The following is an 11,281-nucleotide window of genomic DNA, read 5'->3' as shown; positions in this document are numbered from 1 at the left end:
TTACATGAATATTAAAGGGTTAGTTCACCCAAAAATGAAAATTAGGTTGCGTTTTACTCACCCCCGAGGCATCCTAGGTGTATATGACTTTCTTCTTTCAGACGAATCCAGTCGGAGTTATATTAAAAATTGTCTTTGATCTTTCAAGATGTTTAATGGCACTGTAATGTAGCGGGTGTTACATTGCTTCAGTCCAAAAGAACTTAAATAAAAATCGCTCATCCATAAAAAAAAAGCGCGAATGATGTATGAGTTCAGTGTTGCGCATGCGCCGGTGAGTCTCGTGAAAACCAACGTTTGTTAACAGAAGCAAAGGAAGCAAAGTTTCCTTACTTTAGCAAAGGAAAACCAGTCTCTTCTTGGCTTATATCGAAATCCTCTGACATTCTTCTTTACAAATCCTCGTTTTGTACTTCTAATTAGTGGCCGTTGTTTTGTTTTGATCTCTCCGCTGCGCTTCCGCGTTCGTCACTTCTGAGCCACGCATGCGCAACGCCAACCTCATACATCATTCGCGCGGCGCAAGCTACATTAAAGTTATTATTACGTTTTGAATATGGATATTTTTCTTACAAAAACACATTGATTCGCTACAGAAGGCATTTGTTTACCCCCCAGAGCCGTGTGAGACACTTTTTTTTAATGGATGAGCGATTTTTATTTAAGTTCTTTTGGACTGAAGCAATGTAACACCCGCTGAGTGGCATTAAACATCTTGAAAGATCAAAGACAATTTTTAATATAACTCCGACTGGATTCGTCTGAAAGAAGAAAGTCATATACACCTAGGATGCCTCGGGGGTGAGTAAAACGCAGCCTAATTTTCATTTTTAGGTGAACTAACTCTTTAAGGCACATTTATCCCATTATCTTGTTTCAGTGAGCACTGCTCTGTCTGTATAAAGAGCACACAGTCTATCTGGACTATACTGTTTTCAGCAGTAATGAGTGTATTGACAGGTTGCTTTGTTTGTGTGTGCAGGCAATCGTTGCAGCGTTTGCAGTTTCAGGATATTCCTCCACCTATTATAGAGCAGGCAGTAAACCCTTTAACCCCCTTCTGGGGGAAACGTATGAATGTATCCGTGAAGACAAAGGATTCTGCTTTTTTTCTGAACAGGTATGAATTAATGTATCTCACACACACACACACTATAGCTGCAGTACCTGTTCCAGGTGAGTTCCTGTCCTTCACTGTAGCACTGCACCACTTCCTCTGTGTGTGTGTGTGTGTGTGTGTGTGTGTGTGTGTATGTGTTTGTTTGCTGGAGGCAAGGCCATCAATAGTCCTCTGGCGAAGGTTCTTCCTGCGTGACTTGAAAAGGGTCTTTGTTAGCAGTGAACTTTCCCACAGGCTGTGTGTCTGACATAATGCAGTGTGTTCATAGAGGGCCGTGATGAGAGAGAAACACTTGCACAGGCTCACTGTAGTGTAATTTATCTTGCTTTATCTCACATCCACACACTCTGGAATAAACTGACCGACATGTGTCTCTCCACTGGAGTCTGAAGATCTGTGAGAATGAAACCGATTCCCCTGCAGCCCTTCATTTTACCCTTCAAACTTTTGTTGTTTTCAAACTGAATCAGCTGAACAATTACATTTTAATTTAATATTGGCCTTTACAAAGGAAAGCAACCATTCCAGGGGAACAATTTGTTTACCATATTCTTCATTCTTTCAAGCAGATTTTCAAGCAATTTAGATTAATCTTTAGGGCTACTAAAGTGATTCAGTCAAGAATGTTAACATTCAAGATTTTTTGTCAACAATCAACCAGTGTTTCCCCTACCATTATATTAGGGGGGTCGCGCTCTCTGCATCACCTACAGCGGAGTTCCGCCCGATGTGCATGCACACACACACACAAGTGAGCCCACTCCCACTAGTATTTGTAAATATTAAGCTGCAAAAATACTATTTAAACATGAATTCTGCGTGTCTCTGTGTTAATGAATGGCACAGACATGCGGTTTTGTTTACCACTCGTACTGAAGCGTGAAATTAGGACATAAATACATGAACAACATCTCCAGAACTGCTCTGAGTCACTTCATTAGCATTTGACCGTTTCATTTGAGTAAAACTATCCTCATATCATATACACACAGAAATATAAAGGTATTCACGGCAACCCGTCAAAATATAAGTTTGGTTTAACTTGAAGACATTACGGCAGAAATATAGCCTATTACTATTGTTCAGTAGAATGTACGTAATAGGCTACTACTACTACTAAAATTATTAAAACCTTATTTTTAAGGAATAATCATACAATATTTCTTCAGTGTTTTAATTGTAATATTAAATGACCTTTATTTTCCAAAAAAATAAAATTGGTTTAATTTTCATTACTTAAAAGTGATATTAAATGAATGTTTTATGCCTTAAAAAATGTAAATACACAACACAGAATGTCTGAGCAAAAAATCATAAGGCTATTGTAAGAATAAATGAAACTTGTTTTTATGCTTTCAAATAATTAGACATGCTTAAACAGAATTTGGTAACAATAAAACATAAGCTTGGAAAAAATAAAACATTTCATAGGGCCCTAAACATGTAATTTTTGTTAAACTTTTAATAAATTCATGTTAAATTGTTTAAGTTTTATGATTTCAATTAAATAGACATGTTTTTTGATTAATACAATTTTATTTAACCATTAAAAAGGAAAAAAACAAAACAAAACGTAAACCTACGTAAAAACCTAGGGGAAACACTGGTCCAAGATTTTTTTGTCTTTCTTTTGTTGCTTGATTAACATCAATGACTCGGACAATAGCAAATAAATTAGACTGCTATCCCTTTAAAACCAAATACATGGATGCAATGTACTGATACACGTTCTCCCTACCGTTTACGTTCACTTAAGACATAATCGATTGTGTTAATGTGAATAATTGTCAAAACAGACAATTCAACATCATTTTGTGTGTAATTCTCCGTTCATGAGACGCAAAAAAGTAATCGTTGCTGTGTGAGATGCGCTTTCTGGGTGTCTGCGCTCAGAAAACCGGACCGAATTTAGTTCTCTCTTGCATAGTCAAATTTATCCATATGTCTGCTCTTCTCTTACTTCCACATATTGACATTTTTTTAAGTTTTATGAAGCATGCAGCAAGTGTATGTTAGCTTATGCCCCACCAGTTCATACGCAACTACGCATCTAACCTCCTAACCACGCAGCAGATTCGTTCTGAATAAATCTCTTCCCAAATCGTTCCCCTCCCTAATATTTTCGTCTCATTTTTATGCGTTGCCAAAAATGTCAATAGATTTCCGTCATAGTTTTTGTCATTCAAAACGAGTTTTAGTTCGTTATCGTCTTGTTTTCGTCGGTGGAAAAAATTTTGTTGACGAAAATTGACAAAAATTATTCGTTAACGAAATTAACACTGGTATGCATAGAGCCGAACGCACTTCTTTAGATATTGTGTGTAAACACAGGTACTCAAAACATGCGCCATAGTAAGTTTTGTCCTTTTTCCTGTGTCTGCACCATTTTCTCTAAAAGTTATGGGTGATAAAAATGTATCTGTATTTGCTTAAACTACAGTTGTGAATATCTCTTAGCCCCCATCTCTTAAAGGGTTAGTTCACCCAAAAATGAAAATTTCATTCATAATACATTAAAGCCTGTATTTTACTCAACCTTGAGCCATCCTAGGTGGACTTTCTTCTTTCAGACGAATCCAATCGGAGTTATATAAAAAATTGTCCTGGCTATTCCAAGCGTTATTATTGTAGTGGGTGCGTGTTTCTCTTTGACAGTCCAAAACACGTTAAATAAAGTGTGTGTGTGTTTGTGTGTGTGTGTGTGTGTGTGTGTATGTGTTTGTTTGCTGGAGGCAAGGCCATCAATAGTCCTCTGGCGAAGGTTCTTCCTGCGTGACTTGAAAAGGGTCTTTGTTAGCAGTGAACTTTCCCACAGGCTGTGTGTCTGACATAATGCAGTGTGTTCATAGAGGGCCGTGATGAGAGAGAAACACTTGCACAGGCTCACTGTAGTGTAATTTATCTTGCTTTATCTCACATCCACACACTCTGGAATAAACTGACCGACATGTGTCTCTCCACTGGAGTCTGAAGATCTGTGAGAATGAAACCGATTCCCCTGCAGCCCTTCATTTTACCCTTCAAACTTTTGTTGTTTTCAAACTGAATCAGCTGAACAATTACATTTTAATTTAATATTGGCCTTTACAAAGGAAAGCAACCATTCCAGGGGAACAATTTGTTTACCATATTCTTCATTCTTTCAAGCAGATTTTCAAGCAATTTAGATTAATCTTTAGGGCTACTAAAGTGATTCAGTCAAGAATGTTAACATTCAAGATTTTTTGTCAACAATCAACCAGTGTTTCCCCTACCATTATATTAGGGGGGTCGCGCTCTCTGCATCACCTACAGCGGAGTTCCGCCCGATGTGCATGCACACACACACACAAGTGAGCCCACTCCCACTAGTATTTGTAAATATTAAGCTGCAAAAATACTATTTAAACATGAATTCTGCGTGTCTCTGTGTTAATGAATGGCACAGACATGCGGTTTTGTTTACCACTCGTACTGAAGCGTGAAATTAGGACATAAATACATGAACAACATCTCCAGAACTGCTCTGAGTCACTTCATTAGCATTTGACCGTTTCATTTGAGTAAAACTATCCTCATATCATATACACACAGAAATATAAAGGTATTCACGGCAACCCGTCAAAATATAAGTTTGGTTTAACTTGAAGACATTACGGCAGAAATATAGCCTATTACTATTGTTCAGTAGAATGTACGTAATAGGCTACTACTACTACTAAAATTATTAAAACCTTATTTTTAAGGAATAATCATACAATATTTCTTCAGTGTTTTAATTGTAATATTAAATGACCTTTATTTTCCAAAAAAATAAAATTGGTTTAATTTTCATTACTTAAAAGTGATATTAAATGAATGTTTTATGCCTTAAAAAATGTAAATACACAACACAGAATGTCTGAGCAAAAAATCATAAGGCTATTGTAAGAATAAATGAAACTTGTTTTTATGCTTTCAAATAATTAGACATGCTTAAACAGAATTTGGTAACAATAAAACATAAGCTTGGAAAAAATAAAACATTTCATAGGGCCCTAAACATGTAATTTTTGTTAAACTTTTAATAAATTCATGTTAAATTGTTTAAGTTTTATGATTTCAATTAAATAGACATGTTTTTTGATTAATACAATTTTATTTAACCATTAAAAAGGAAAAAAACAAAACAAAACGTAAACCTACGTAAAAACCTAGGGGAAACACTGGTCCAAGATTTTTTTGTCTTTCTTTTGTTGCTTGATTAACATCAATGACTCGGACAATAGCAAATAAATTAGACTGCTATCCCTTTAAAACCAAATACATGGATGCAATGTACTGATACACGTTCTCCCTACCATTTACGTTCACTTAAGACATAATCGATTGTGTTAATGTGAATAATTGTCAAAACAGACAATTCAACATCATTTTGTGTGTAATTCTCCGTTCATGAGACGCAAAAAAGTAATCGTTGCTGTGTGAGATGCGCTTTCTGGGTGTCTGCGCTCAGAAAACCGGACCGAATTTAGTTCTCTCTTGCATAGTCAAATTTATCCATATGTCTGCTCTTCTCTTACTTCCACATATTGACATTTTTTTAAGTTTTATGAAGCATGCAGCAAGTGTATGTTAGCTTATGCCCCACCAGTTCATACGCAACTACGCATCTAACCTCCTAACCACGCAGCAGATTCGTTCTGAATAAATCTCTTCCCAAATCGTTCCCCTCCCTAATATTTTCGTCTCATTTTTATGCGTTGCCAAAAATGTCAATAGATTTCCGTCATAGTTTTTGTCATTCAAAACGAGTTTTAGTTCGTTATCGTCTTGTTTTCGTCGGTGGAAAAAATTTTGTTGACGAAAATTGACAAAAATTATTCGTTAACGAAATTAACACTGGTATGCATAGAGCCGAACGCACTTCTTTAGATATTGTGTGTAAACACAGGTACTCAAAACATGCGCCATAGTAAGTTTTGTCCTTTTTCCTGTGTCTGCACCATTTTCTCTAAAAGTTATGGGTGATAAAAATGTATCTGTATTTGCTTAAACTACAGTTGTGAATATCTCTTAGCCCCCATCTCTTAAAGGGTTAGTTCACCCAAAAATGAAAATTTCATTCATAATACATTAAAGCCTGTATTTTACTCAACCTTGAGCCATCCTAGGTGGACTTTCTTCTTTCAGACGAATCCAATCGGAGTTATATAAAAAATTGTCCTGGCTATTCCAAGCGTTATTATTGTAGTGGGTGCGTGTTTCTCTTTGACAGTCCAAAACACGTTAAATAAAGCACACACATCCATAATAAAACATTCCTCCCACGGCTCCGGGGCATGAATAAAGGCCCCCTGTAGTGATTCCATGCGTTTTTGTATGAAATATCCATACTATGGATATTTATATTAATATTAATAAGATATATATATATATTAATATGGACCAAGAGGTCCACTTCCACCTTGCCAAAGATCTCCCACATTTTTTTAACTGTCTGCAGATGAAGCATCCACTCCTCTGAGGGGACTTTGCTTCGTGACAATATATCAGCTCCTCGGTTCAATATGCCCAGAACGTGTGCTGCTCTCAGCGAACATAGGTTTAGCTGGGCCCATTCCAAGAGGTGCTCTACTAGTACAAGGAGTCGCTTCGAGGACAGTCCCCCCCTGGAGATTTATGTAGGACACCACCGTCTTGCTGTCCGAATGGACCAAGACATGATGGCCCCTGAGGTCTGGTAGGAAGGTTCGACAGGCCCGCCATACCGCCAACATTTCGAGACAGTTGATGTGCAGACTGCTTTCCGCTATCGACCAGTGGCCGAACATCAGTTTCCCTTCACACAGCTATTTATGTAGAATTTATGTATGCTGTCCGAGCAGACCAGAACGTGGTGTCCCCTCAGGTCTGGTAGGAAGGTTTGACAGGCCCGACATGGAAGCATTTCGAGGCTGTTGATGTGAAGACCTTCCTCCACTTTCGACCAGTGGCCGAAAGTCAGATTTCCTTCGTGCAGAGCTCCCCAACCCATGTTGGAAGCATCTGTCGAAACCACCTTTCTCCTGCAGACCATTCCCGGGGGGCGCCCTGTTCCATCCACTGAGCGTTCTTCCAAGGGGTCAGGGCTGTTACACAGGCCTGGTCTACCCTGATAAGCAGGCGTCCGTTGTGCCACGCATGAGATGGAACCCGCTGTTTCAGCCAGTACTGAAGGCGACGCATACGAAACAGGCCCAACTGTAGCACTGGAGTTGTTGCGGCCATAAGGCCCAGCATATTTTGAAAGCTTGAGGGGGCGAGAGGCACCGGCCTTGAAGGAAGCCGCGAGCTGCAGAGAGTGTAATGTCTACATACTGCAGCGGCTCAAAGGGAGGGCCTTTCAGGTCCCTCGGAACAGTGGGCAGGTTCCTTGAAGGGACAGTGAGGGGACGGGGTGGATTCAGCCTCCTAGCCCCCCTCCGAAAATGGACAAGGTTGTTCCTGCCCACCGACTGGCCTGCTATAGGGCCTTGAGCGTGGATGGGGAGCGCCCCTTATCCAACAGCTCCTTCAGAAAGGACAATATCACCGATACTTCACAGACTGATGGGTCCTCGCCGCAGGTTGAGCACTAGGCGGAGAACACCAACCATTTGAGGGCGTAGAGGTGTCTTGTAGACGGAGAAATGGTGTTTAGAGCACACTCTGGGAAGCTTGCAGGCTCCTGTCGAGTGGCCAAAGATGCAGAGCCCATGAATGGGCCATGGGGCTGCTATGAGCAGCTGCAACAGCTCTGATAACCAATGCTGGTTTCTCCAGAGCGGGGCCACTAGGAGAACCTTGCATTCTTGTTCTCTGATTCGACTGATTACCTGCGGGATCAGGGCAATCGGGAGAAAAGCATAGAGACGGGGGCTGGGCTAGTCGTGGGCCAACGCGTCCTTGTCCCTGGAATAATAAATTGGGCAGTGAGGGTTGTCTTTTGAGGTGAAGAGGTCCACTTCCGCCTTGCCAAAGATCTCCCAAATTTTTTTGAACCGTCTATGGATGAAGCAACCACTCTTCTGAGGGGGCTTTGCTTCATGACAACATGTCCGCTCCTTGGTTCAGTTTGCCCGGAACGTATTCTGCTACAGCGAGCGCAGGTTGAACTGAGCCCATTCCAGGAGGCGCTAGACCAGCATAAGGAGGCGCCTCGAGGAAGCAATTTGCTCCCCTCCCTGGCGATTTGTGTAGGACACCACAGTCATGCTGTCCCAGTGGACCAGAACGTGGTGTCCCCTCAGGTCCGGTAGGAAGGTTTGACAGGCCCGACATGGAAGCATTTCGAGGCTGTTGATGTGAAGACCTTCCTCCACTTTCGACCAGTGGCCGAAAGTCAGATTTCCTTCGTGCAGAGCTCCCCAACCCATGTTGGAAGCATCTGTCGAAACCACCTTTCTCCTGCAGACCATTCCCGGGGGGCACCCTGTTCCATCCACTGAGCGTTCTTCCAAGGGGTCAGGGCTGTTACACAGGCCTGGTCTACCCTGATAAGCAGGCGTCCGTTGTGCCACGCATGAGATGGAACCCGCTGTTTCAGCCAGTACTGAAGGCGACGCATACGAAACAGGCCCAACTGTAGCACTGGAGTTGTTGCGGCCATAAGGCCCAGCATATTTTGAAAGCTTGAGGGGGCGAGAGGCACCGGCCTTGAAGGAAGCCGCGAGCTGCTGTATGACCAGAGCATGCTCTGTCGCGACCACCGCTCTCATTTGGGTTGAGTCGAACACTGTTCCCAGGAACAATACTCGTTGGCTGGGGGACAGTGCACTCTTGGCAAAATTGACCCTGAGCCCCAGGCATTCTAAGTGGCCAAGGAGGAAGGCTCTGTGAGATAGTGACTCCGCCTCCAACTGGGCCAGAATGAGCCAGTCATCGAGGTAATTGAGAATGCAGATTCCCTTCTGCCTCAGAGGGGAAAAAAGCTGCATCCATGCACTTCGTGAAAGTCCAAACGAAAGGACCATGTATTGATAAGCCACTCCCTCAAAGGCGAATCTCAAGAATCGCCTGTGGTGGGGGGCTATCTGGATGTGAAAGTAGGCGTCTTTCAAGTCCAGAGAAATTAACCAATCCTCTGGCCGGATTTGTGAGAGGATCTGCTTCAGTGTAATCATCCTAAACGGCCGTTTCATGAGGGCGCGATTCAGGCGTCTGAAATCGAGGATGGGCCGCAGGCCACCATCCTTCTTGGAGACGAGGAAGGAACGGCTGTAGGAGCCTAACTCGCTCTGAGCTGGAGGCACCATCTCTATGGCTCCCTAGTGTTTTATATACATAAGATACAGTAAGAACATGAAAAAAGAAACAAAGTAAAACAAACTGACAAATACAATAAAACAAAGATACAAATGAAATAAACCATGCTTTAATTTGTGACATATTTTTGTGCGTATTTGATCATTTGGACACACACATTTAAAATCCAAAGTGTAATTTGCTTATCCATTTTGGAGCACGCACACACAATTTAGCCTAGGGAACAGCGTCTCTTGCACGGATTATTGTGCTTTCAGCGTTTTATCATACATGTCCCGCAATTTAGCAACAGTAAAGACTGCATTTTACAACAATCACCGATTGTGCTGATTCTGACGTTAAGTTTGGGTTTTAGGGAGGAACGAATGTGCACCGATGTGAAGGGAAAGAAGTTGCGCTAGACGAAACGTGGCTAGTTTTTAATAATTTGACCTCATATCTTCTTTTTTATGATCCTTGGACGCCAACATCGAAATCAACAATAAAATTGGCTTAATATCACAGCCACAGGCCTAAAGTGTAAGCAGACGTTTGAATGTTTAGTTCTCTCCTCTATCATCACAATTAACCTGTTGAGCGGTACGGTCCCACATATGGGATTTTTATTTCCGTGCCCCTGGGAGTATGGTCCCACATATGGAATTTTTATTTCCGTGCCCCTGGGAGTACGGTTCCACATATGGGATTTTTATTTCCGTGCCCCTGGGAGTATGGTCCCACATATGGAATTTTTATTTCCGTGCCCCTGGGAGTACGGTTCCACATATGGGATTTTTATTTCCGTGCCCCTGGGAGTATGGTCCAAGCGCGAGACACGAGTCTTAAAAAGTGAAGCCATTGCGTTTCGATCGCCCCCAGGTGGCTGGTCCCAGTATAGGTCATAAACCCCGCCCTCTCCATGCAATCTAATGGGACATGGGACAAACTAAATAATTAAATTTCACTTCAAATAATTTTTTTCCAAACAGGGCTTTTGTCATTTGATGTAGATTTTATCACGCTGATGTAAGTTCAAGTGTTCATTTTTAAAATAATTTTGGTTTTATTTAGTTAAGTGATGCTATAAAAACGGGAGTGTGACGTCATGATTGACAGCTGAGACTGACAGCTTCTCTGAGTTAACTGAGGTGCCAACGGACTTTTTCGGGATCTTTAGAAGGATATTGGAGTTGTATTTACCTTATTTTAACACAATCCTCTCAGCAGACAAAAACTGGAGCAGTCAGGCTAATTAAAACAGGGACAGGGGCGTATGCTTGCAATCGACTCTGCGGGAGTGTGGGCGGGACGCGGCTCTACTTCGCTCGCTACTGCGCAGACTCTGGTCCCGAGTTCTCTACTGCGCAGACTCCAGTTCCAAATCAGCGCAATATGGCCGCGCCCTGTTGGGACAATGGCGGCTTCACTTTTCTTCAGTGGAAGAGATTGAAGGTGTGTCGTCCATCTTTTTTTACAGTCTGTGGTATGGTCCCACATATGGGATTTTTATTTCCGTGCCCCTGGGAGTAACTGTAACATAACTGCCAAATTCAAACTGCGTTTTCGCGCTTTGGCTGACGCTGAGACGCCGCTGCACTTGTCATATAATCACAACTATGCAGTGTTTTTAACCACATAATGTTTATTTTAGGTTTCAGACATTTAAATACACATAAGTACTAGTAAAACAATACATTTAGAGTTTGTAAAATACACATGGATGTTTATGAAAGTAGCAATAACAATCCATTTAAATATAATTTGCTGACGTTTTATTAATATCAGATACACATAGTGTAAGTAACAATAAAGTTCACTCTATTCTTCTCCCAGTTCACCGGCCACTTACTTACATGTATTTCGGGAGAAACTGATACATTTACGTGCTGTAAATCTGACTGACAGGACTCTCTGAACTGCAGCACGAACAAACATGGC

The 11,281-nt window shown here is 41.5% G+C and overlaps 1 protein-coding gene across 1 annotated transcript in view; it reads left to right on the top strand.

The window, feature by feature from the left end:
- Nucleotides 1-11,281, top strand: part of LOC107670309 (oxysterol-binding protein-related protein 6-like) — an 82,643-nt gene that overhangs the window by 59,262 nt on the left and 12,100 nt on the right. The window contains exon 17 of the mRNA XM_016462874.1: nt 983-1,120. Coding sequence (XP_016318360.1) covers nt 983-1,120 — 138 coding nt within the window. The remainder of the gene's footprint in view (nt 1-982; nt 1,121-11,281) is intronic.

This window comes from Sinocyclocheilus anshuiensis, unplaced genomic scaffold (genome assembly GCF_001515605.1).
Source record: "Sinocyclocheilus anshuiensis isolate Anshui unplaced genomic scaffold, SAMN03320099.WGS_v1.1 scaffold732, whole genome shotgun sequence".
In the NCBI taxonomy this organism is placed as follows: Eukaryota; Metazoa; Chordata; class Actinopteri; order Cypriniformes; family Cyprinidae; genus Sinocyclocheilus; species Sinocyclocheilus anshuiensis.
The sequence above is the reverse complement of the archived record's forward strand: the minus strand, read 5'-3'. Positions and strand labels throughout refer to the sequence as shown.